Source organism: Tachysurus vachellii, chromosome 14, assembly GCF_030014155.1.
Source record: "Tachysurus vachellii isolate PV-2020 chromosome 14, HZAU_Pvac_v1, whole genome shotgun sequence".
Taxonomy (NCBI): Eukaryota; Metazoa; Chordata; class Actinopteri; order Siluriformes; family Bagridae; genus Tachysurus; species Tachysurus vachellii.
Genome location: NC_083473.1, coordinates 14,016,829 through 14,044,155, shown reverse-complemented (window position 1 = coordinate 14,044,155; position 27,327 = coordinate 14,016,829). Strand labels below are relative to the sequence as shown.

General features: G+C 37.7%; 3 protein-coding genes across 4 annotated transcripts; 1 reads left to right on the top strand and 2 right to left on the bottom strand.

Moving 5' to 3' along the window:
* Nucleotides 1–1,562: 1,562 nt before the first annotated feature.
* Nucleotides 1,563–3,552, bottom strand: fancf (FA complementation group F). Its single transcript, XM_060886252.1, has 2 exons — nt 3,423–3,552; nt 1,563–2,768 (listed from the first exon to the last, which is right to left on the bottom strand). The coding sequence occupies exon 2, from the start codon at nt 2,754–2,756 to the stop codon at nt 1,740–1,742; it is 1,017 nt and encodes a 338-aa protein (XP_060742235.1). The 5' UTR covers nt 2,757–2,768; nt 3,423–3,552; the 3' UTR covers nt 1,563–1,739.
* LOC132856617 (growth arrest-specific protein 2) lies at nt 3,512–21,365 on the top strand. Its single transcript, XM_060886253.1, has 8 exons — nt 3,512–3,671; nt 7,757–7,924; nt 10,118–10,242; nt 13,230–13,371; nt 15,770–15,833; nt 15,920–16,082; nt 16,241–16,348; nt 20,346–21,365. The coding sequence occupies exons 2-8, from the start codon at nt 7,777–7,779 to the stop codon at nt 20,553–20,555; spliced, it is 960 nt and encodes a 319-aa protein (XP_060742236.1). The 5' UTR covers nt 3,512–3,671; nt 7,757–7,776; the 3' UTR covers nt 20,556–21,365.
* A 1,439-nt stretch (nt 21,366–22,804) lies between these two features.
* Nucleotides 22,805–26,055, bottom strand: svip (small VCP interacting protein). 2 transcript variants are annotated; one of them, XM_060886255.1, is made up of 5 exons: nt 25,525–26,055; nt 24,923–24,973; nt 24,423–24,469; nt 23,933–24,046; nt 23,823–23,847 (listed from the first exon to the last, which is right to left on the bottom strand). In XM_060886255.1, the coding sequence occupies exons 1-4, from the start codon at nt 25,585–25,587 to the stop codon at nt 23,965–23,967; spliced, it is 243 nt and encodes an 80-aa protein (XP_060742238.1). In that variant the 5' UTR covers nt 25,588–26,055; the 3' UTR covers nt 23,823–23,847; nt 23,933–23,964. The 2 variants fall into 2 exon arrangements, with proteins under 2 accessions (XP_060742237.1, XP_060742238.1); XM_060886254.1 differs by lacking the exon at nt 24,423–24,469 and having other exon boundaries at nt 22,805–23,847; nt 25,525–26,033.
* Between the last annotated feature and the right edge of the window lie 1,272 nt (nt 26,056–27,327).

The following is a 27,327-nucleotide window of genomic DNA, read 5'->3' as shown; positions in this document are numbered from 1 at the left end:
ACTAATGAAAATGCTCCTCTTAGTTATATGAGGAAGAGATGACAGCTGCACATGGGTGTATGTTTGTCTGTGGTTTAGTTGTTTTATTCTATCATGGATAGATTGATGTATCCCACTCTCCCTGCTGTAATAAAACTACTGACCCTCGATTAGGCACTGCCACTGGTGTTTCATCACAGGCTTAACAAGCCGTGGCCTTGTTGGTGTTTCCCCTCCTCTTTCGTACTGAGCATTGTGATTCAATGAAAGGCCTTGAATTATAATGAGGCATGTAGTGGGAGGGAATTTCATTACTGAAAATAATTATTTTCATCAGTTCTCATGGTGTCAGATAATTTGCATGGTTATTTAATCATTTACTGTATTAATCCCAAAAAAGTATTTTATGTGGACGTTGAAGGTGACAAACTCTATTTATATCCTATTACATGCTACAAGGTTAATATGATTTTGAAATAAACATAAAAATGAGAATGAAATTGTCTAGGCCCACTGACATGAAACCTTCGAAAAAGGCTGGCTTGATGAATGCAAAATAAATGTAAAAATTACGATTGCCAAAAAAAGTCCCTCATGCATTCCTTCTGAATTTCATCAGCATGTTCCTAGTTTAAAGCATGCTAAATCAGTGTTTTCACTGGCCTTCTGCTGCTGTCTCTCTACATACCGGTGCTGAGAATACAGGTTTCCATGGTTTCCAGGACGAGAAAGGCGAGAAAGGGGAGAAAGAAAATTCCATTTCATCTGCAAGAGTCAGAGATACAACAGCAACTAAAAACCAGGCGTTCAATCTGTTATAGAACAAACCTCACAATTATTTTAGCTACACAGCATTCAACTATCCTGTCATTTCCCTTGGTCTTTCTGAAATTTTACAGTGAATGCATGGTTCATCATCACACGTGTAGCTTTATCAGCATAAGTGCCACTCACCTGTCTGAGTTCCTCTCTAATGAAGTGTAATCATCTTAATCAGTCACAGACCTGGTCTCTCGTAAAAAAAAAAAATAATAAAAAATCAGGAAAGCTAATAAGTGAAGAAATCATTTGGCTTAATGATTTAATATTGAAATATATAACGGCTGGCTTCCCCATGAACTGCTTTGATCATGTTAACAGCAACCTGATCTGATTGTGTACATCTTGACAAGATTAAGTGACCACATTAATCATTAATTACCAAATGCAAAATGCTCACTCTCCCTCTCTCCTGTCCTAATCTGTGAAAGTGAGGAAATCTAACTAGATCACGAGTCAGTGTATCCTCAAGGGACCAATTTAGGAACTCTGCACATTCAACATTCAGGCTTTAGTTTCCATTTAAGATGGACTCAGATGCCTAATGCCAACCGTTGCCATGGCAACCAGTGATGCCACCATCTGTCAGTACACTTCATCTTAATTGAGAAATGTGGAATGAGACACATACTCTGACCTAAGAGAAATAAGATGTATTTTAAATTTGATTATCTATATCAGGTTTGAGGTTATTATTCAGCACATACATACATATACATTATATTCAGCATAGCTGCTGGTAACAAACAATTATATAAATAAAATTGATCTTTTATTACATTTTAATACGCAGTGGAGATTACAGTATGTGCTGTTGTTGCAGCTAATTTGTAATACTGCAGCTGTGTAGATCTGTTAAAGAGCACTGTCTCCCCCTGTCTGCTATCTATCCACAACACTGACTACATTTTTGCATGCAGCAAGAGAGAAAAAGACAGCTTTTAATTGAGCTGTACAAGCAGGTCCGTCCACACACTCAGTCCCTTGACCTCAAAGTCCCCATCAGCCTGTTTAAGGGCAAGCAACTGTTCTTCAGTTTCATCTTTTAAAGGTGAACCAGAGCTCCATAAGGATTTAACCCTGTTCATGAGTGTCAGAAATGATGCTTCAGTGTCACAAGGTTGTCTCCATAATCCATTGGTCACGTCATACTCCAAGAAGGAGGCCGACTTTTTTAAACTGTCCCAATAAGCAAGCCTAAATTTTGGCCATTGTTGAGAAAGTCTGGTGCACAATTCAGGAGGTAAAGACTGACACATCCTGTGCCGCAAGACATCGTGTCCTTCTAACCAGTCAAGAAGAAAGTCTTGGGCTGTACTTGTGGTGTCTGTTGACAGGAGGGCAGCTGCTATAAGTGTCAAAAAGCCGTCCTGTCCTTCTCTACTGTCCTCCAGCAAACAATCCAGTAATTTATTAGCATATTCCAGGTTGCATGGGTGGCTCAGTATGACCTGAATGCGCTGTAGGAGCATCATACCATGAACGTGGGTACCAGCAGAGAGGCCAAAATCACTCTTCCGGTTCAGTGTAAAGTCGCCCAGGAGTTTACAAGCTGACTTGCACGTGTTGAGGCCACGTGTATCTGCACGCTGATCACCTACAGCATCTTCAGCCAGTCCAAACTTGTCCAAAAGTGATTTGATAACAGGGTGAGGAGTCGCAGGGTTTTTCAACAGACCAATAAGCAGCCTGTGGCTACACTGCGCGAGATCGGACAGAGTCACACACCGGTAACCGGTGAAAGTGTGCGCGAGCAGCTGGTTAGTCACGTGTAGACGGCTCTCTAAAGCGCCACGGACTGAGGGGTTTGTGTGGAAACGTGTGTGAAGATGTTCACAGTATTGTGCCCACTGAAATGCCCTGTCCACTGTCTCACCGTCCCACTCAGTCACCGTTTCAGTCTGAGTAACAGCCAACAGCTCCACGGTGCTTTCCAGGTTGTTCAGAACAGCCTCCATGGTAAAAAGTGACTAAAGAGTACAAACAGAAGACAGTGACGTATGTGACGTCAGAACACGCTGGGCTGTTTTTCAAAATAAAAGTTAGAAACATTCATAAAACACACACACACACACACACACACACACACACACACACACACACACACACACACACACACACACACACACATACATACATACATATATATACTTTACTTTTAAACCCATATGTGATGTTGTCGGGTCCCTGCATCTTAATCTCGTTTTCAGTTTGTTTTGTGCTCTGATTCAGATTACTGGTCTGTATATATGACACCATACAGTATCCATTATCACTGGGTCATTGTACAACTAAGGTCAAATACCTAATTAAGTAATTATTACACCTTATTAATTTGTATGACAGGTATAAACACTGTTTGTGCCTGCTTACATCGCATAATTCATATATAGATATGAATTTGAATAGATATGACCTAACATGATACATAAAGATGAAGACTATACCTTCATAAATTTAACTAATGGTACATTCAATAGGTTGATATTCACCTAGTTTCTAAAAATATTTCCAACAAATATACTAGTTAAAAAAAAATAATAATAAGGAACCATGGACAGTTTTATTTATATTAATAGCTGATTTACTGAACAAATGATTCAAATAGAAATAGAGATAATTACATTCCATTCTTCACGCTGGAGAGTCGATTCTACTGAATCAAAGAGTCGGTTAAAAAGATCGATTCGTGTGTTCTTGGTGTCCCGGTTGCAGCGCGCGGCGCAGGGAGTAGTGCGATGGCACAGCGAAGCTCAACCAAGATTAGAAACGGGAAAACACAGACACCGTTCAGAGCTGAGGAAGCATGAACATTGCTACACAGATAGAAGCGATCAGGCGCTCAGCTTTCCCAGAGCATTACGTTTCCGAAGGTGAGTCAAAATGTAAACATTGTTGGACTAAATGGTGAGATAAACATGCGACCTTTTCCATGCAGTTTCAAGTGCAAGTGGCTTTTGCACAACACTGATGTAACTTTATTTATTTTATTTATTTATTTATTTATTTATTTATTTATTTATAATATTTTACTATTATTATTATTATTATTATTATTATTATTATTATTATTTATGATTCCTCTTAAGCTTAAAATAAAAAAGGTGAAAGATAATGTGCTATTTTCCATGCACAACTGATTGATGGTTTAAAATGAAATCAACTATTTTCACTTGATAATGTGAACCTCAGAATTTAAATCATCATCAGAAGTCATCTGCACTGACATTTAATTTCTTCTTTACATTTCATCGTTGAGAGCAATAACAGACGGCTCTATAACCCATGGAATGGATGCTTTTAAAGTGCCATTGTGTTGAATAGAGAGAGAAAGCAATAGTGAAATGTATCACTGTGTGTATAAAGAACTGTGTGTCACACGTGTGGTTTCTTTATAAGAGGCTAAAACAGACTTTGGAGAGAGGACGAACCCAGCAGCTTTAAAATATTAAATCTGTTGTAAAAACTGAGGAGACACAATGTCATGCACACATGCTGTACTGAGAACAAAATATTTTACTTTTACTTGACTTGATTCTAAAGCCAGGAGACAGTTTAACACAGTTTTACTTTCCTCTGAGCGATTAAGCAGTTCTTGTACATTTGGCCAGCACAATAAACACAGAAACCTCAGTCAAAGTAGTTAAAGTCAATCTATTAAACTCTGCTTTATGGCAAGTAGTCAAATAATACTGAGGCACTGTCAACATATCAGTACACAGATCTGTGATCTGCAAAGCATTTAAAATAGGACTCTCTCTCTCTCTCTCTCTCTCTCTCTCTCTCTCTCTCTCTCTCTCTCTCTCTCTCTCTCGCTCTCTCTCTCTCTCTCTGTGTGTGTCTCTCTAAAGTCATTAAGAAACAAATAATTTGTAGTGGCAAATGCTCACAGTTTATGGTAACCTGGTATGATTAAAAAGTCCAATAGATATGTGTACAAATAAGATAGATTATTATCTATTTATACATATAAACAAACTGCTGTTTGTTCCTTATTGGTTTTAGACAGACTGTAAAGGGGCTGTGAGAAAAGCTGAAGGAAAAAGACATCAGGTTTTGTTCCTTTGGGAATGACACAGTTCTCTGAAACAGTTCACTTTTGAATGGGAGCCTTTGTTAGTCAAGTTCAGCATCACAGGGTAAATGTTATAGGCTGTAGGTGTACAGTATAGTTTGATCTTTGAACAATCATTATGGTAAAATTGTTCTGCATATTGTTTTAAAAAACAAATGTTCAAAAATGTTCATAAAATGTTCAAGCTTAGTGTTGTATAGTGGCATAGATTATTTGTTTTCAATTGACTTTTCTTATCATGGAGCCCACCACACTCTCTGACCTTTACCCTCAGCTTCTTCTAACTCTGCCTCTGTGAGTAGTGTGTAAAGGCTTTTCCTGTGTCTCAGCTGGCTTCATTCGTCTGTGCTCTGATGAGTTATACCACTTCACTGGGATTAAAGCAGACATCGAATTAATTGAAATGGCTGGACATAGTAATAGGTTGTGCAGGATTATGTCTTTTAAGAATATCAGTGCAGAGAAGGATTCACTGATGGGTCTGTCTGGTAACTGACAAGTTGACAGTTTTTGTTTGTGTAAGGTGGTTACATATCTGTTTCAGAAAGATCTTCCTGCAGTACTGTTTATAAGTTTAAACAAAGATGCACCGGATGTAGTCATAATAATATCTGTCATAATCATTCATTATATCAATGTTTGCCTTTGGGTATTGTAAATTACATCATTTAACTAGGACGGACACAGTTTAGTTTACTTTATTCAAAAAGAAGGTGATGGCAGTGTACTGTAATTTGGACTTAGCAAGGTATCATCAGGTGCAAAAAGAAATGATAGTTGATATAAATGTTTGGCATTTCAATCATGTCAATAAATGTTTGTTATTACAACAGTTTTTAACAAAGTTACATATGTCTGATCATGGGAAAAACTTTCTCTGACTGGCACAGCTTTGTGATGGTGTTAAATGGCTTGCTGCAGACAGTAATACAAAAGCCAAGAGATTTATGTGTTCAGGAGTCACACCTGTGTGCCAGAACTGAACTGAACCTGGCATTGCACACAGTGTACAGCCTTTTAGTTCCAGAGGTCAGTTGTCCTTTCAGAGACATTTTGGATCTCTTTCTGTGTTTTTTTTCTCTCACACTCTCTGTCCCCTCCCCCTTTTCTCTGTGATTACCTGCATGAAAGCTCTACTGTGTAACAGAACATTGTGGGACCGTCAAGAGAGGGTGGTGAGTAAGAATGCCCTATACCCAATGTCAGAGATTTAACTGTAGCTCATACCAGTGATGAAGAATAGCAAAGCACAAAATGTTCTTTATACACAGAAGCAAATAGCGATTTAGGTCATTTCAGTTTCTGAGTCAATGAAACACTTTCTGCTTTGTTTCATTGTTGGTGCACAAAGAGAAACACAAGATGTCACACTTATATTCACATTTGTCCTTGCACTTTGGTAAAAGCCTTTAAGCACACCATCTGGCTATTTAAAGACTCAAAAGCAGCAAAAGTATTGAGAGAACTTTCTATATACCAAATGACTGGTATTAAATTTAAGATAGTTAATGAAGTAAACCAAAGGAACAGAAGATATATACAATAGCAGAACTAAAGGCACTAATTCACTATTAGGCACGTTAAATGAGCTGAAAGTAGTAAGTGACAGCCTTTGGCTATCTTAGGGCTGTAGGATTGTGCTTTATGTTGGGAGCTCTGTGAATTTGCTCATTTGTGGCACTTTTAGATCTGTGTTTAAGGCTCTGAAAAAGTTATCAGAAGATTGTAAATTCAAATCCCAGAACTTTATTATATACTATTTATACTTTCATTTGCTTTATGCATAAACATCTGCCAAATAAATAAGTATAAAATGTTAAAAGAAGCATTGAGATGGGAATATATGTTTTCAGTAAACACACACTTCATATTCATCACATGATGTGACTTAGACTTTTTGATCCTGTAGAATCTTCCCAGGACTAAGCAATAAACCTGAAGGGGCTGAGTATGTCACAGCTTACTTTGAGATTTTGTGTCAGAGGGTATGTTCATGTTAGAGTTCTCACACAAATGTGTTACTGTCTGAGGGCCTTTAAGTTTGCAGAGAACTTTACTTTCCTCCAAAGTAAGCATTGTTGTGTCCTGACCACAAAATGACCCATTTGTAAAAAGAGATTGAGACTACATTTGGAAAGTGATGAGAGAACTGTGAAAAGACGCTGGACCAATGATGAAAGAGAAGTGAGAGGATGATCAAAAGAAAGAAAGCCTTAGTGAATGCCATGAGAAAGTGAAATGATTAACTGAAGCGCTTCATCTTTGTAAAATCTGTGAAATCTAAACTCTGTCTTTGACATCTGAATCTCCATGAACAGACTGTGTTTGGAAAGGTCTGAGTAGCCTAAAGACTAAATTAAATATATGTATTTCATCAGGAAAATTATTGGGATTCAGTAGTTTAATAGTGTTGTTTAATAACATTGAATTGAATTGAGACAAGAATATAGAATATTGGCTTCAACAGAAAAGCATTTGCACTGTTGCCAGAAGATGGCGAGTTTGAATCCTGATGATGCCACTATCTGGCCATGGCTGAAAGCCAGTGGAACAAAATTGGCTCATCTATCAGGGTGGGAGGGATGGCATTACTGTCTCTGCTCTGTCAATCAGAGTGGCTCAAGCCAATTGCAGGCATCTGTGAGCTGATGCACAGATGGCTCCTCCATATACCCTGTGATGTAGATTGTGCAACAGTTCAAAAGATATGTTTGGCTGGCTTCATGTCTCAGAGAAAGCATGTGTTAGCCGTCACCCTTCTTGGTTGATTGGATAAAACAAGAATATAGAATGAGACATCTTTATTCTTTGTTAAAGCTAGTATAATACCAGTTGTATACTATAGTGAATATCTCTCAAAGCCTTCATTCTGTTCTCTTTTAGGCCAGTGAAGAAGGGCAAGCATGTGCAGCTCTCTGAGTCCAAAGCAGCACCCGTTTGGCCCGGGCCTCACTGACCTGCAGCAGTACAGCCTGTGGTTGGCCAGCAGACATGAAGCCAGCCTGCTGCCTATGAAGGAGGACCTGGCCCTCTGGCTCACCAGCATGCTGGGTATGTAGGGAATAGTGTTGGCTGTGTTTCTTCATTTTAGTTTGTGTTTTAATAATTTGCAGAAAACCATGACAAGACTAATGAAATGCATAGAAGTCAGAAGTCCTTGGTTATCCTGATTTCTTTATAGAATTTGCATTACTGCTGTAGCCAGGGATTCTACTCCTGTAGGAAGTAACATGATTCTCATTGCTTACAGCATGTCCTGTTGTACTATTTACTGTTTTAGTCATAGTCACATGACCGTTTTAGTACTTAAGTGTGAGCCATTGTGTGTTTTTACAGGTAACATGAATGAAAATATTTAGTCTTTTTGACATTTTGTACGGAGCGCTGCTAGACTTTTACCTACCCATGTGTGACTGGCTGTTAGACAGAAGATTTAAAATCACATTGGACCTGTTCAACTTATAAATTTTTGTATACTACTATAACATATACTGGGCAGCACGGTGGTGCATTGTGTAACTAAAGTTTTCCTGGCTTGATCCTGAGCTTGGGTAACTGTGTGGAATGTTCACATGTTCTCCTTGTTTCAAGGGTTTTGTCTGCATTCTTTGATTTCCTCCCACCTTTTAAACACATGGTGGATTGACTACCTTGTGATTGTGTTACTGGTGTATTCTTGATGTATTCTCACTTTAGATTCTGCTCCAGCTCACAGTTTCTGAAGAAGAATGACTGAATTACATATTGTACTATAGGTTGCTTTTAGTTTAAACAATTCTTGCTGAACCATGCTCATTTCCACACATTTTGCAGCACTGTTTTGCTTATTTTGACTGAACTCTAGACCAGTAGTGATTCAGAAGAATTGCACAGATACTACGAGAAGAATGGGGGTGTGTCATGAGTCTGGTGCATGTGTGTGTGTGTGTGTGTGGGATGTCAGTGGAACGTCTGGCAGTAAGCAGGTTGTGAACAGCCAGCAGAGGCAGAAGCAGTGCTGCTGGTCTGCCTGGAGCTGATGAAGAAGAGCAGTTACAGTGGACCACACAACCTCCACAACAAACCACACTCTTCTCACTGCACTCATCTTGAACTTTTGCATTCATTAGTGGTGTGTGGCTACTTCTAATGTGATGTAAAAGCAGATATCTGTCTAAAAATATTGTAAGTAGCATGATGTATGAGCACAGCTGAAGTGGTCATGACTGCTCAGTAGGAGCTGCTGTGCGGAATAGGCAGATTTCCTGTCTGTGTCTCAGCTCTAGTGGCATTTATTTACACTGTCACAGTGCTGCTATTTCTCAGAATTAGGTGTGATTTGCTGTAAAATTTAATTAGAGTTAAATTGGATTCATAAAGTGCTTAGTTTCATTTAAACGTGTCAGGTTCATGTTTGGAATAGAAACTCTAGCTGGAGGCTGGCATTCAGAGCTTATTTTAAATCTTGGTAAAGAGTTTATTTTGCTTTACTGTATGGAGAAAACATAAAGGGGGCTCACAAAAACTGAGGGGATTTTATAAACACTCAATTTCTCTTTCTGCTCCCCATACTTCACTTACCACATTTGGAAGTCATTAAAGCATCAACCCCCCCTTCTACCACTACTGCACCCCTCTGTTTTAGAAACAAAAAAAAAGATGAAAAAAATATATACTCTTTCCACAGAACCCCCTGCCACCACCTCCTATTTCAGGGTGATCTAACTGAGATGGAATGGTCAGCTGGAAGCCAGTCAAAACCAGCAGCCACATGTTGATCAGTATAGTATCTGTTATTGTGTGTGTGTGTGTGTGTGTGTGTGTGTGTGTGTGTGTGTGTGTGTGTGTGTGTGTGTGTGTTAGTTATCTGGGATACTATGCAATAAGCACCCAGCTGTTTTCTGTTGAGAGATCACCATTGCTGTATGTGCTCTTTGCTCCAGGCTGGAACAAGTGTTTATCAGTTAACTTTAGCTATTGAGTCAATACTCAGCTAAGTTTCACATTTAAATAAGTCCTGACCTGCAGGATTAATATGCCTCATCAATATGTCAAATCCTGTTTGATAGCATTTTTTAATAGCTTTAAAATTCTTCTATGACAGACAGTTGGAAAAAGCATTTCACTGCATGTGTTACTGTGCATGATTATGTATGTAACCAATAAAAATGGAATAAACCATGCAAAAAATTAAAACGGGATTTTTTGAGGTGTTGTTTTTTGATTGTTTATATTCCCAGCCTCTTCTGTCTCCTTCTCTTCCAGGTGTTGAAATCACAGCAGAGAGTTTCATGAACAGGTTAGATAATGGCTTCCTGTTGTGTCAGCTGGCTGAGACGCTGCAGGAGAAATTTAGGCAGAACAGTGGAGAACTGTCACCACCTGGCAAGGTACTTTCTCTCTATTACGCTGTTTATTTAAGTACAAGACAGCAAATACATTACGTTCAGTGCTCATATAATAGACTCACATATTAAATTATTTTTTAATTCTGGTCTGATTTTATTCTGATCTGCTATAAACGAAATAAATTAATAAAGAATACACACTGAAAAATGGAACATTTTAGTGACAACTGATGTCTCCACAATTCCTGGCCTTCAAATTCCAGATCAGAAAATCACATGCCTTTCTGATTAGCATTCATATCCTCTATCTTCAACTCCAGGGGAACCTGAAACAGAGTCAAAACACTGACTTATTATCCAAATGACATCAGCATTTTATCGTTACTGTTAAATCATGTAAAATTTCTTTTGCAGATATCTAGAGAATCAAATAACTTTTGTGTGTTAATGGAACAGTTCACTGCAGTATGCATTTCTGATTTAACTTTGGAATGAATAGAAGAATCCTTTTTTCAATGGAGGTGATTTTTGCATTTTATAAATAGATACATTTCATAAACTACAGTACTGTGATACTGCATATTCCTGCTTCAATTCCTGCCAATTGATTACTATAGTTTTTGACCTCTTACAGAATTTCCACTGATCGCATGTCAGGAGAAAGTCTGTAATGTGTTCTGTGAATCATAGAGTACGGAATATTGTTGGACTTACGGCATGTCTTGGATGATCTTAAGTGTTGACAGGACAGGGCTGATTCCAATGTATCACTTTCAGGTGGCTGATGTGTGTCAGCAAAATCTAGACATAGCTGGACGTTACTCTCTCACACAAAGACTTTTGTCTGGAATTGTGGATATTTGCCATCTCCTCCACAAAACTTGCCATGGTGGGACGGTGAACTCGGAAAAATGCTGAGCGTGCTGATTTATACAGAGCCGGCTAACGATATTAAGGAGTCGTTAACTTTTTCCCCAAAATTCCCCCCAGATGGGAAAAGCATTAAGGGCTGTAGATTTTTGGTGGTAAATTAAAGAAATATTTCTGCTTTTGTTGGCTGAAGCCCATTTTCTTCAGAGGCTTCACAATGGTCCTTTTTTGCTGGTTATGACTCCCTACAGTTTAGCTAATAGAGCCTCTTAAGAATAGCAGAACAGAGAAACTACACTGTTCAGGGTCATTACACCACACTACTATATCATTTGCACTATATCATTTGCAAATCCAATCAGGTTAATACATAACGATAATTTTCTTATCTGAACCTGTATTTTAGGTCATGAACACATTAATTTTACTGAGCCATTACAGAAAATCAGACACCAACTGTCTTATACCTCTGAGGTCTATACACAATAGAAGCTTGCAGAATCAGTTCACTTATTAACAGCGATGCCAGGATCAGATCACTATCATGTGTCAAGCTCAGATTTTTGTATTGAAACAAAATGGGAAAGGAACATCTCTAGACGCGAGTTCTCTGTTCTCCCCGTCTATGACAACAAAGCATCAGAAGTCTTTTCACTTTATCAGGACAATACACTACTCCTCTAGCCCTCCTTGGCTCTTTGCTTGTTTATTTTGTAATGACCCAGTTCTTAAATGCTGCATGTAATACAGCATATAAAAGTAATCTGTAAAAGTAAGTCATCTCAAAGTAATCTGTGACTTGAAATAGGAATATTAAAAAACACATTTATAAGTATATTTGAATTTGGTTACTCTTAGGGTGGGTGTCTTTTGTGTAACCATTCAAAATTGTGCAATTCTGCATAGGTGATTTGTGGACTTTCATTTTAACTAACATCCTTACTGTGCAGAGCCGCAGTCTGTTTACGCACTTAATTCATAATCATTGTTCCAGACTTTTAAAACATGTTTTAATTATAATATAATATATATAATTATATTATTTAATTATATATATATATATATATATATATATATATATATATATATATATATATATATATATATATATATATATATATATATATATATCTTTTTGTGAACACTGAGATCGATTAAAAAACATTAATGGTGTAAGTCATTTTGCCATTTTGTTTTTAATTAAAGGAAGAAAAGAGTATGATATTTTGCTAGAGAAAAAGAAAGTAGCTTCTTTAGTTGCTTCTTGACAGATGCCAATAATTTCCATAATAAAATAAATAAGAGAAAAATTGAGATGGTAAACATTTATTTGTTGGATATTTCCCAGAGGAGTATTATTGGATGTGGTTTTAGGAGTCTGTGGGGGAGCAAAAGAGATTTCTGGAAAAGCCAAAGAAAAATCTGATCCACTGAAGACTGCATTCTTTCAACATGACCTCATCGTACCTATCTCAGCGCCAGAAGCACATATCCTGTAGGCAGGCATATGCTACATAAATCTCATTGTGGGTGAATGTGTGTGTTAAGTGCCATTATACTCCCAGTTCCTGGCAATCCACCTTCTTGTCAAGCCCCCTGTTTCTCTTTCTCTATCTGTCAGGTTTAGTATTGATCACTGAGGGTTGTCATGATCTCTGGTTGTGTAACCTGAGCTGTGGATGTTGGGAAGAAGAGATCAGTCACTGGACAGTGATTAGACCATGATAAAGCATGTCCAAGCAGCAGGGTTTGAGAGAGTCAAAAGAAGGAAAAGATGGAGGAGGACAGAGAGAAGGAAAACAGGTCTAATGGTCGAACATGAGAGAATTGGGAAAAGGGGAATTCTGATGATTCAAGTGGTCAGCAATTTCAGACTGAAGACTCTTTAAAAGTAATTGCACACAGTTAAAGAACTAAAGACATTTAAGGGGGAAGGTTTTATGTAATTATTTGTGTAATGTAAAAGTACTCATGAACATTGAGGGAAATGTTTGCAGGTGAGGAGAGGTTTAATACAGTAAACAAGCTATTCTGCATTGATGTTGTTGGTTTGTGAATGGTTTAGTAGCCACTAAGTCGTTTACGACCATTAACTATTTTTACAACCATTAAGTCTTTTTGAGGCATTAAACTCATGACTGAAAATTTATCTCATTCAGCCGATCCCTAATCGGAGGATCCCCTGTAGAGAAAGTGCTCCATCTGGCTCTTTTTTTGCCCGAGACAACACAGCCAATTTCCTTTCATGGTGTCGAGAGGTTGGCGTTGGGGAGACCTGCTTGTTTGAGTCTGATGGACTGGGTGAGTAACCTTTCCATAGAAGAAATCTTATACATTTTTGACTTAAGCACTATAGCTCAAAATCTGTCTTTATTTACTGGCCCTCTGGAGTTTTGTTCTTTCTTTCTTTCTCTCTTTTCTTGCATTTGATGCAACAGAGGATATTGTAGGCTGGAGCTTGGAGGCATTACATTTGCAATCTTCTTTTATAATGTTACTGGCACAGTGCTAACTTTAATAATAACCAGACTTTTTTATGTCTAATGTTGTGGGATGATGATTTATGATGTAGTCCTGATGACATTTGATGTGTGAGACGAAAAATTTATGCTAAATCGAATCCAGCAGTTGTGTTTTTGTATTAATAATAAAGCTTTTCCACTGCAGAAACTGCTTAAACAACACTACTGAGTAAGTGATGCTCACAAAACAAAAACATGTGTAGCCAGAAATGAACTGTATCCTAATTGTGAACCACTGTGCCATATTTAAGTTATACCATATTTTGCTGTAAAGATTACTTTTTTGGTAATTAAAATGTTATCCTTGTATTACTGATATTATTAAATCTTGTCCTAGGAAAATGAACCCTAAACGTTTTTGACAGTATTCCAATAAATATTAACATAAGAGTCCCCAGAATTGACTTTTTGAACTAAAATCGTCAGATACTATTTGACATACAGTCTCTACTACTGAACATAGCAGTGGATTCTGAGGGGAAAGGTTGCACAGAGCAAAGGGGAGACAAGTCACTCTCAGCAGAGTGTATAGAGATGTTTTGTGCTTTGGTTGTGGCACAGAGGAAGTCCTTGTGCTTCTCAGAGACCTCACCTCAGGGCTTTTCTGGGCAGCATACTGTAGCTGGCAGTGGATATAACAGAAAAAGAGAAAGAAGTGTGTTCTCTTTTACAACCTTTTCTCCTTTCTGTCTGGGATGGTTGAATGGGCCTAATTGTATCATGCTATACTCCCTGGGCTTCTATCTCTTTCCCTCTCCCTCTCCCTCTCTCTCGCTCACATTAAAACTGCTGTAAACTCTAGATACCTTAGAAGACAGTAAAAATTAAACCAGATTTTGTCTTCTTTATTCTGGTTCTTTACACACACACACACACACACACACACACACACACACACACACACACACACACACACAGTAAAAAAAGAAAGAAAGGAAAGAATGGCATTATGAGGTGAGGTAAGGAAAGTGGGGCAGGAAATGAAACTGATTCCTCTGAATACACAGTTTTTTTCCCCTTCCACATTACATTTGCACAGTGACATAAGTGAATACTTTGTTTTGTTGGCGTCTGTAAGAACATGTATTTTTTTGAACTGCACTTTTTATGACATTCCTTCTTCAGTATTAAATGGTCTAATTGACTGAATCATTCTGGACTTCAGAAAGATCAGTGAAGGTGATTCCACATGCATGATATGAGCTTTACATGCTAGGTTTTTGTATTTTCTGTTCTGGTCTTGAGCCATTGTTCGAGTTCAGGATCTCTGAGGGTTTCATTTCAGCCACCTGGCTTAATATTACAAAATATAAATACTGTGTAATTTTAGACATTTAATCTTATTCATTTGTGCTTCTTTCCTCCTGCTTTATTTTCTGCTGAGTTAGATGAATGCATGAATGGAGCTGGAAATGAAATCAGGTGGGATGCACTATGGTTGGAGATGACACGAAGCTCATCATGTGTTAACTGCATGTTGTGCTGTATCACCTTGATCATTACTCCATCATGCGAGTGAATCATGACTAATAAGACATTAAGCATTTAACAATGAACAGATGTGGACTCAGAGCAGGTGTTTGTCTAGGGTTAGAAGCGTCAAATTTTCATTCAAATTCTGAGACAATTTTGGCACATAACAGATCAGTTTTTCTATTAGCATACACAGAAAAATTAGCATTGACAGCTACCTGAAAAAATATAGTTTCGCACAACAGTTTCTGAATACTTTCTTCTGAGAACTTTTCCTAAAATAGTCTCTCAAGTTTTCTGCATGCTCGTTCTGAATGTAAACTCTCATGTATGTAAACATTTTTGTTGTAGGGAACTTTAGAAGAAGGTTTGACAATGTTTATTTATTGAAGCGGGAAGGCTATGAATCAAACAGTAATTACATCACATAAACCTAACCTGCTCAGAACCTAATGAATACATTTACAAACCTTCTGATAATTCTCTGTTAACATTCTCTGTTAGCAGTGAGTAAAATGTTGACGTGCTTCATTAAATCTGTCTCACAGTGTCATAGTGTACATACTGTACTTATTTTCATTCATCATCTTCTTACCATCACATTTCTGTGTTGTCATGCTGTTATCATGTGATGCATAATGTTTGAGAAACTTAAAAATACATGAACACATATTTATTGTTGATTTCTATTGTCTGGTCTCCAGTCTTGCACAAACAGCCACGTGAGGTCTGCCTGTGTCTGCTAGAACTGGGGAGGATAGCAGCTAAGTAAGTGGAGTATACACTATAACACGTTTCACAAACTGCTTGCTTTACCCCATATTTCATTTGATGGTTGTATTTTTCTATGTCAGGTATAAGGTCGAACCGCCTGGGTTAATTAAGCTGGAGAACGAGATTGAACAGGAAGAGAAAGCTCCTGAGCCGCCTTCCTCCCCTGTCTCTCCAGTCCAGGGCTCTTCCTTTAACAAAAGCTCCTCCTGCAGGAAAAGCACCGGCAAGCTCCTTGATGATGCAGTAAGTATGACACACAGCTGCTGGTGTTAGCTCAGTGGAAACCGATTTCATTGGAATATGCAGTATGAAAAATTAAAATCTTATTTTACACAAAAGATTTTTGGTTTACAAATTGGATAAATAATTTAGAGCTATAACTGAAATTGATGTTTGCTCAGGTAAGGCACATTTCTGAGGAACCTCCCTGTAAGTGCCCCAATAAATTCTGTGTCGAGCGTCAGTCACAGGGCCGCTATCGTGTTGGAGAAAAGATACTCTTCATTCGGGTGGGTACTATGCTTTATATGTTGTATGTGCAATCTATATGAGTTACTTCTGCTACATTGATGTACCTTGGGTTCTGTTTTACTAAGATATAAAGTTGGAATGCTTTGTCTGTCAGTAATTTTTTAATTTTTCTAGACTTTTAAGATACTTGGTATGAAACATCTGGCATGCACTATATATGTATATAGTGTGTACAGAAGTATACATGTAATTCTTAGTCTGTCAGTCTCTCTCTTCTGCCTACAATAGGGGTGTTATACAGTACCACTATCAGTTTGCCTATCTGTGATCCAGATATCTATATCTGTATTTGGACTAAACTTGAAGTGAGCATGCCTTAAACCAAGACAATAAAATGACATGAAGAGTGTCATTAAGTAACTGGAATCACTGGGAAACACTTGAAAATTGCCAGATATAGAAATGCCAGTATTCAACATATTTTTTTTTCTCTGTCCCATAATATAAACTAGTTAGCGAATTTAAACCACCGACACTCTGATCAGGCATTTACTTAATTTGAATGTATGAATGCTGTATTTTCATGTCAGGAAGCATAGCAACATAGTGCATCTAACCCCCTCACACAAAAGATAACCTCCCATGTGTCTGGATTCCCGTTCTAAATGCATAACTTTAGTTTCAACCAGCAACCCTGTAGAAAACTGAAATGAGAAATCAAGTACTATGTTAGCAATTTGGAACTAATTATGAATCACAGTGATCAATATCAGGATAATGAAATCATTTTAAGTTCATAAACCTCAGTTTGAGAAGCACTGATCTTAGGCATTTATACAAGGAGTGTCCCACAAGAGCACACATGCTGCCTCCAGACTAATTGAGATTAGTGATGTATGGCCTGGTACCCATGGGAACTCTGTTACTTGGCAACACAAAACCAGCCCTCACACCCTGGAGAGAGTGGATGATTTAGTACAGAATATCCTCTGCATGTGAGTGTCTGCTTTCTCCTGTTATTCTCCTCACTCCCAGTTTAACAGTAATAGACAGAGTGATAATTGCCCAGTGGAGAAACGATGAGAGGGAAGAATATTGGCCAGGCTTCAGAGCAGGCAAATAAGCTCTGTAAATCTTTAATGAAGTCGATACGAAATAGCGACAAGTCCGTTAGTACTGACTGCTCTGGACTCAAGTATGTGCTATATTTGTACTTTGGACTTGACAGGGTTGAGGTGCTATGTTAAGATGCAGAGATATTTAAGAAACATCATTTAACGTTTCTGATGGGAGTCGATTTTAGACTCTTCCTAGCTTACTTGGGTGTATTTACAATGATTGTACTGTATCTCACAACCTGTGACATACCAGGCACCACGTATTAACAACTGCTCAGATATCTACTCAGTTATCTCCTCAGATCTCCTTGGATCAGTGTGTTCGATGTGCAAATATGCTCAGAAGGAACCAATTGGTCAATTTTGCTGTCTGAGGCATTTTATATTAGTAGTGTAACAATTAAATTTTACACTTGACATTTATTAATTAGACACTTTTATTCGAATAAATTATTATTTACACAAGATGCACTATTATTCAGTTTTAGTCATTTCAATTATTTTGAGAGGTGTGTATGATCACTGTGAACCTTTAAGTTTGATTTCTGTAAAAAGGTTAAATGAAAAAATATTCCTAAACCACAAACTCTCTTACTGCCAATTTTAAAATCTAATTTTTATTTTATTTTATTTGTCTATCTTTGGAGGAAATAATTTGTTTTCTTTTCAGTTCAAGTATTTTAACAGGACCATAACCATACTGAATACCATGCCTCATTTCTGTTTAGAAATCTCCTTCATAAAATTGAATTGAATAAATCACCTTTTCTAAATGAGAGATTCTTTCTTCCAGTCATCTTTGTGCTGGTTAGAAACCAAGGTCACGTCATTTTTGTGATAAGAAAATAACCTTGAGTGGCTCATGTCTGCTACCAAATGACAGCCATGATGTTTTGTGCGATAATACACTCCCTCTTGCATCCAATTGCTTAAAACAAGGTCATCACCTATTCATACAGATCTTTTTCCATGTTGCAGACAGCAATTAAAATCTGAACCTTTGTAGAAAAATGGGCATGAGAAGTAGGATGAGAAATGTGTCTTGGGGACAAATTAAATGGTGTACACTTTGATAAAAACCAAATTTACAGTTAGTTGAAAGAACCTATGTAAAATTCGGTGCTTATTTTTGTAAAAATGTTAAAAATCTGCATAGTTTTATTTTTGCTTAAATGTCTAGAAAAAAGGTTAAACATATATTGGACAATACCATAACTGGCGAATTGACCTTTGTGTGTGTTTGCGTGTGTTTTTGTGTGTGTGTGTGTGTGTGTGTGTGTGTGTGTGTGTGTTTGAGAATCAGAGATCTTCAATACTGGGGCCTTCTCTCTGCTTGTTTGCTTTAAAAAGTGAAAGAGAATCTCCACCCAAAGCCTATTAAGTCAGTGATCGCAGAGCCTTAGGGCTTTTCCCTCATTGGAGCCTTCATGGCTACCTCTCTCCCTCACCGCGTTAAGCACCTTATGAATGTTTTATGTTATTATTCCACCTCAGGGCAACATAAACACATTTCAGTGTATTGAAAAATAGGCTCTATGCTGCTTTGCTCTTTCATTTCTCCTATCATGCCAATCTTGGTGTTGTTTTTTTTCTTATTTCCCTCTAGCTTTCACTTTTAATAAGTTATAACTGGTATGATGCTTGTGTTTCACTGGGTCAGCTCTTTCAAACGGACAGCTACACCCGAGGGGAAGAGTGATTGCTTGTCATATTTTGCCCTTTATAAAAGTTTAATCGGTTCGATCAGTGGCTGTTTGCACTTGTATCATAGAATAGAGGAATATATTGCTAGTGTTTCTGACCTACTACAGTGTTATTGTGAATCTTATGTGAACTGCGTTATCACCAGATTTATGAAGTTTGAGTGCATTTTAAATTGTGCCTTTGATGTTATGATTTATTAAGCTATTGAAAGCCTGACATTTAGAACAGAAAGAGTGTTTGAATGTGTATGATGGATTAGCGTTCCCAGGATAAACTAGTCTCTGGATCTGCAGCTTCCTTGATAAATTGGTTACTGAAGATAAATTCATTCATTAAGTGTATTGTCAACTTTTCAGTCTGGTTCCTCCAAAGCATTCTTCCTCATATCGTCTCAGTGGGTTTATTTTCACCTCTGGCTTGTAATTCTAAATCCTGATTTATATATTTTTATTTGATAATATACAAATAAAATTGAATTGAATTTGTAGATTTCATACAAATGTGTCCTTCTCCTAACGTGTGTTACTTTTTCAAATCATTTGCTATATGTACTAGCAGTTTATGATAGGTGAGGAAATAAGTGGCTTAGGACCCCTAGGGATTAGAAACAATAAGTGAGAAGCTCTTTTCTTATTCACCTTCTGCCTTATTGGATTCAGGATGAGATTGCCATGGCACCCAGTCTTGTGAATGTGCCTTAAGGTGCACCAGGTGTCAAGGCAAACTCAAGGTGTGAACAAGTGAGTGGAGGTGTTGAGAGAAGAAAAGTGATTTCAGTGACTGACTGTGTGCACATTCAAAAGATGAAAGTCTTAGAGTTTGGATGTGTCTTGTTTACTAGCCCCAGTATCATGATGCTTCATGGATTAATAGTTATAGAGAAATTTGGACTTTTGTGGATTGGAAAAAAGGTTTCTAATGTACAACATTTATATAGTTCAGTAAGAGCCCTGTTCTGTGGCCCAGGGCAACGGAAATCTAGCTATGAAAAATATGATTTACTTCACAAACGTCTTGTGAGAAGACACAAAAGCAGATGATTTGCATGATGTAATGGGTATATTGTTTTGTAAAAAGTGGTGTGTGTGTTGTAATGCGTAGTGAGGCACTAAGCGGAAGCCTATATAGCTTACAATCAATGTGTAATGCATAAAACAGTATATAAAAGATTTAAGCATTAAGCATGTTCTCACTGATCTTTCCTTTTCATTAGATGCTGCACAATAAACATGTGATGGTGCGAGTAGGTGGTGGCTGGGAGACTTTCGAGAGTTACCTGCTGAAGCATGACCCCTGCCGTATGCTGCAGATTTCCAGAGTGGAAGGCAAAGTGTCGCCCATCTCCATTAAGTCCCCTAGCATTAAAGACCTGACCCCTGACAGTTACCTGGTGGTGGCAGCACACTACAGAAGCAAGAAGTAACGGAGACCACTGACAGATGAAGAATATGAGGAATGCAAAATAGGCTTTTGGGTGAAAATGGCAACTCCGTGTAAAGGCTATTATCTGCCTTTATGGCCATCAGATGAGGCTTGAAACATTGGGATCCAATTATATATCTGATGAAAAAAACGCAGGTTTAAATATACTCTTGACTAAGCAATGGCAATCTCAAACTATTTCTGAGCTTTATTTTTCTTGCAAATGATCAGTACATAGAGTGCTTAAATGAATACAGCTAATTTAGCTAATTTGACACACCATGTGTCTAAAGAGTACAGCAGGGCTGAAACATAGTCTGGTTTTAAGGGGAAAGGGACTGGAAAAAAATCTCAGAATGCAATCTGTTGAGTCAAAGATGACTAATAAACACATATAGCCTGGAATTGCAACTGATATACGTAGTGCAGATTAATGTGACTTTTTTATAACTTTATAACTTTTGCTTAAAACAGACTGATGTATATACATTTACATTTTTCTCTTGCAAAATGACAGACATTGCCATAATTTCTTAATGTATATATTTGTGGTACTATATCATATCTCAATATTAACCATTGTTTTTTCTAGAATTTATCCACTTTATAGAAAATGATATTCGTAAATGGTTTTAGATTTCTTTTCTTATTTTAAGAACAGATATAATGTAAATGTAATCATATTTTCTCTTCAAGACCAATCCAACTTGTGAGGTGTTAATAGAATCTGATGTCTGTCTGGAGTAAAATAAATCATCAAGCATTGCAGTGTTTTATCAATTAAAAGTAAGAGTAATTGCTATTTCTTGAACTTCTGTGTGTTCCATAAATCTATTCTTGTCATTTTCACATTTCTTCCCACTGAAGTTAGATTGCTTGAAACCCATGTTTTCCAGGCTACAGTGTTCAGTTCCCAGCGTTTAATTCCCACCTGCGTGCTGATGGGGTTTTCTATGAGTCTCCAGTCCAGAGAAATTTAGTTGAAGGCTGATTGGCATCTCTCAGTTGTCTGCAGTGTGAATATGTGTGTGAATGTGTGTGAGAGTGTGTGTGAGCCCTGTGAAGCAATGGCTTCCTATCCAGGGTGTCTTCAGTCTTATGCCCTGGGACATGCTCCATGATCCCCATAACACATTGTAGGATACAGAAAATGGATGGATGGATGAAACTTTTCCAAAGAATAGGCTCTGGTTGCAGAGCTGGCCTACAGCGACCTCTTCTGGCAGAAACCAAAACAACAAATAAATACGTCTTTTTTTTTAAAAAAAAAAAAAGAACGACCCCAGTATTAAGAGTTATCTAGCATAAAACCAGATCCATGATTTGATTTAATTTTGTAGCTTAGGATCTTTCAGTACTGATGTTAAGAGGGAAGCTGAGGTTAACTTAAAGGTTTGCAATAATAACTCTCATTAACATGCAATTGTTTCAAGCTTCAAACTTTGTGGCACAGTTTGGGGGGAGCCACATATGGGTGTGATAGTCAGGGTTATACATATTGTAGCAGCAACCAGTAGCCGCTATGAGGCTGAGTAGAGGGAGTTAAAGATAACGCGTTTCAGTTGCATACAGGTGGTTTATTCAGGTCAGATTATAATGTTTAGCAGAATGATGGCAAGATAAGATGATCTCCAATAAATGGAAAAGGAAGTAACTGTAAATCAAAAGGAAACGTTGAAAGGAAATGTATATCCAAAGAAACGAAACGGTCAACAGAAAGTGAGCGTCCCAGTTACTCAACCCCTTCCAACCTGCATCCACACACAAACTCACAGATTATATGCACATGTCGACACCAAGTGACGTAACAAATGAAAAATGGCAACTTCAAAATAAAAGACATCAAAACCTTACCGGGCACTTACACATACTGTACCTTTCCCCATATAGTGTAGATTGTTAAAAAATCTGCTACTACCTTCAACCTACAAAAAAATGTGCAAGCCATTAGCTAGATAAGCGAGCTGTTTTACAGAGTGAAATACCTGCATGAAATGTTATTAGAGGTTAAATATCTGATGAAATCTACTGAAATTGCAGTTAACTTGTAAGATTGTTGCTGCTAATACATTAGAGATATTTATGTATAGATATAAAACATTTTACAGTACGTGTGTCAATTGTAGGCATCTAAAAAGTAATTATTCTTCAGGTGACTCTTATGCGAGTCATTTTTACTGTGTTTCTAGTCTCTGTATATGTGTATGTGTCTATCTGTACAGAATGATCAAACAGAAAATCAAAAACAGATGAGATTAAGGAATTTATTCAAGCTCATAAAACAAATATCGTGGCCTTATTCCCTTTAGATGGTGAGGGCCAGGATTTAAAGATATTTAGGGAAAAATAGCAAGCACATTGAGCTTTGGTAATAAAGATATTTTAAAAGCATTTCTTTTAAAAATTTTGCTTTAATATAAAAACAGCACAGTTTTGTGCCTGGCTTTTAATGACACAATAACGCCGTTAACCAGAGAAGTGCACTATAGCTGAGTGAGCTGAATTATGCTGTAGTCTTATTGCATACACCAGGGAACAGTGATAGATAGGTCATAATCTGCTGCCCTACATTCGAGTAAATCAACACAAGAATAACCAATCAGTGACCTTCATTTATCACCAGTGTAATAAAATTAGAACATTCATTATTAATATATCAGACTGATTCAAATGTGATTCAGCACTCATTTTTAGTTTCAACATTCGGTACAATCCCAAGAGAACATGAGAATATCATTTATATTGCACTGTGGTCCTTTAACTAAAACACAGCAGTGTATAAAATAACGGTAAAATATAGAAGCACGTCTAATAGAATGTGCCAAACGTTGTACATCCATCCATTAGAAAATGTGATATAAATGTGTAGTGTTCCATTCATTTCAACCATTTTTACTTTTTAAAAATAACAGACCCTTCTTTATTAGCACCCTGGTGAATGATCAGTGAAATTGCAATGTTTCTTCTCAGCTGTGATCCATAAACAAGTGTATTAAAAAACACAGTGCTGTTTTGGTTACATCAGCGCTCTTTTGGTTGGAACATCGTATCTCAGCATGATAGAGTAGGCATGACATCCAAAGATCTCCAAAGATCAGATTTCCTTTACAGGAAGATTGGCAAAATGTTTATATATGCTACAAACACAGACCCAAAAAGCTTTTATTTTTTTTTTAAGGAAAGAAAAAAAAATTACCACCCGTCTCTTTGGATGGTAAACACCGTTCGTGTGGGCTGAGCTGCTAAGTTGACACCAGTTGTCTTCTCTTCGCATTATGTTATCCAACCTGCCACTAAGGGATACAAAAAAAAACAGCTAGAATAAGAAGCAAACTACACAGCAGGGTATGGTTCAATGATGTTCCTTATGAGATTTACCCTAAGTCCCCCGCCTCCGGATGGTGATGTGCTCATTGCCTGCTTTTCAATCTCTTCTTGTTTCTTCTTTTTCCTCTCCATGGCTTCTGGGTTCTTGATGCCTCTGTGTGTGCTCTAAAACAAAAAAACACCCAATCTTAACCTGGCCTATAATTTGGGATGAAGACCATTAAACATTTTCTTAAAAAAAAATAAAAAATAAAAAAATAAAAAACAAATTCTGTGTACTATGTATTGCACAGAGAAATAAAAAGGGTAAGTCATCATGTTTTTAAACTGGTGCCTGTGCTCATCAGATGCATGCTGAGAATGTGGGATGACATGGAAAAAGTGAGCATTTGCTTTGTGCACAAGAAACACTTGAGAAACCTGTGTGGTTAAAAGCAGTTGCTCTGTTATCAGTCTTGTTCGCAAATCAGTAGCCACAGAAAATCTCAGCAATGTGACGCTGCAAGGTCAAAGTGTAAAGAGAAAAGGGTACGCTACTTACCGTGCTGCTTTAGCAGCTCGACGAGCAGTGAGTGCTGATGAAATTCTCTAAAGGGCCCACAAGGTATATGAGGGGCAAACCAAAATCAATTTCAAGCTTTCTAACTAAATGCGACAGACGGAATAACCTGAGATGACTTTATTACTCTTTGAATAGTGACGGGCAGAACTGATGATTTGAGCTTTGATCCTGCATCCTTATAAAGCACCCACTACATATGATCATATGACCAGTAATGTGCCCACATGAAACCAGTTTTTCATGTTTTTAATGGGTAAGTGTGAGCAATGTATTTTGAGAATCAACAGAAACAGCCCAGAAGCTCAAAATGGAAAAGAAAACATACCAAACATGACAGGAGTCTGAGAGAAACAGCAGGAGTTACACCAGCCTTGTAAATATCATCAAACACCCTCTCTGTTGTTTACAACTAGTCACGGGACTGAAATAAATCTGCTGTTATTTCATGCAATACAATGAATTAGGAATAAACCCATTACCTCTTTCTGTCGCTTCTCTGCGGCTTCTGCCAGTTGTCGCCTCCTTGCTTCCTAAAAAATAAAAAGAAATGCGTTTAAAAATGCCAAATAAATATTATTACCAACTTCAGTGCTGTTGCATAGGAGATGTTGCAAGATGTGTGTGTGCACGCGGGTGTGTGTAAGGATCATCAAGAAGATTTGACCAAATTTTCACACACAAACACTGCTCACCTCAAACATCATCCTACCTACAATTTCTCCATTCTGAAACAAATCAGATATGATTCAATACTGTGACAAATTCATATGACTGGATTGAATGCATATAGACCCACCCTGTGTCACCTACGGTCCAAACTTATTACTCTAGATCCCATTTAAAATGAAGACAACACGTATATTTGTTTTTTTTCCATCATCCTGTCATGTTTACTGATAGATGGAAGAGCATCTAAAAATCTGAGTAACAAAGTTTGATTTTAGGGACAATTTAAACACACCGATTAAATGACATGTGAGTTGAAATATACAAAGGCATGCTGGCAGAAAATAAACAGAAGTAGAGGAAGGTCTTTAAGTGCATGTAAAATGGTAATATGTATGAATTTTGGTTTACTTACAGGATCAGGAGTCACTACAACGTCGTCTGCAGCTCCACCCAAGCATGGCAGACACATCCCCATACTGCACACAGCAGCCGTGCAACACAGCGGTGTAACAACAGTCCAAAAAAAAGTTTATAACGGCCACCAGAATAAATGACAACGCTTAGCTAAGCAACCTAAGTCAATACCAACTAATGTAATGCTCCGAATGACACTGAAAATCCCTTCAGCTGAACAAAAAACAACGTATAAACAGTAACTACTCTAGGAATGCTAGCTTGCTAACTAGCGACTGGGTAAGCCAATGTAAACAATCTGATGCAGCAACTAACAGCCACTAAGGAACTAAAAATACAATTAATTCCGACCGAACCTCTTCTTCGTACGACCTGACATCTGGAAAATATCAGTATATTTGTTAGATATTTATTGAATGATCTGGTTGAAATATAAAGCCGACACTAAGCCGCTTTAATAAGCAGCTGTGAGAATGTTGCTAACTGGTTGGTCCCGTTATAGCAAGGGAGCGCCTCTGAATGTGTTACTCAGCAGCGCCACACAGCGGCACGGAAGAGCTTTAAAAAGAATCAGAATCAGAATCAGAAAGTGCTTTATTGCCAAGTACGTACTGTATGCACAAGGAATTTGTTTAATATTAAATGAAGTGAAGTGACGTACAGCTTAGTATGGTGACCCATACTCAGAATTCATTCTCTGCATTTAACCCATCCAAAGTGCACACACACAGCAGTGAACACACACCCGGAGCAGTGGGCAGCCATTTATGCAGCAGTTGGGGGTTTGGTGCCTTGCTCAAGGGCACCTCAGTCGTGATATTGCCGGCCCGAGACTCGAACCAACAACCTTATGGTTAGGAGTCAAACTCTCTAACCATTAGGCCACGACTTCCCCACATATATCAGATATTAGATATCTATTTAAATGTGTTTAAAAACTCACCACAGAATGGTGAAGGAAGAAACCTTGAGAGTAAACAACTCAAAGGGGAACCTCATCCTCATATGGGTGACACTGGAGGGTGTGATTATAAATATAGTCTGACAATTGTTGTACCGATGAGGAGATTGTTGTCCTCAAACACCACATGGAGTCGGCATCTCCTCTTTAGTATAGAAGAGTCCAACTTCAGCTGGTAAATTTCTAGATGCCTCAGGATCCTCACAGAGTTGGGCTCATCTCAGTGGAGGTCCAAAATCTTCATGGCACGGAAGACAATCGGAGCTGGTACAATTTCTGGATGGCTCGCGATGGGTAGAAAGAGAGAAGCATGGATAGAAATTAACATAGCTGCTGTTCATAATATTAGAAAGCACTAGATGATAATGTGCATTTGGTCAGATGTACTAGAGCACAAGATTATGGGGAGTATTATGTATATGTATATGTATATGTATATGTATATGTATATGTATATGTATATGTGTATGCCTGACTAAAGAGATAGGTTTTTAATCTACATTTAAACTTAGCAAGTGTGTCTGAGCCCTGAACACTATCAGGAAGACTATTCCAAAGTTTGGAAGCTAAATACGAAAACGCTCTACCGCCTTTAGTAGACTTAGATATTCTGGGAACTACCAGAAGTTCTGAGATTTGTGATCTCAGGGAGCATGAAGGATTGTAACATGTTAGAAGACTAGTTAGATACATGGGAGCTAAACCATTAAGAGCCTTGTATGTAAGTAGCAGCAGTTTGGAATCCATTCTAAACATAACACGTAGCTAGTGTAAAGATGATAGAATTGGGGTTATATGATCATATTTTCTTGTCCTGGTAAGAACTCTGGCAGCTGCATT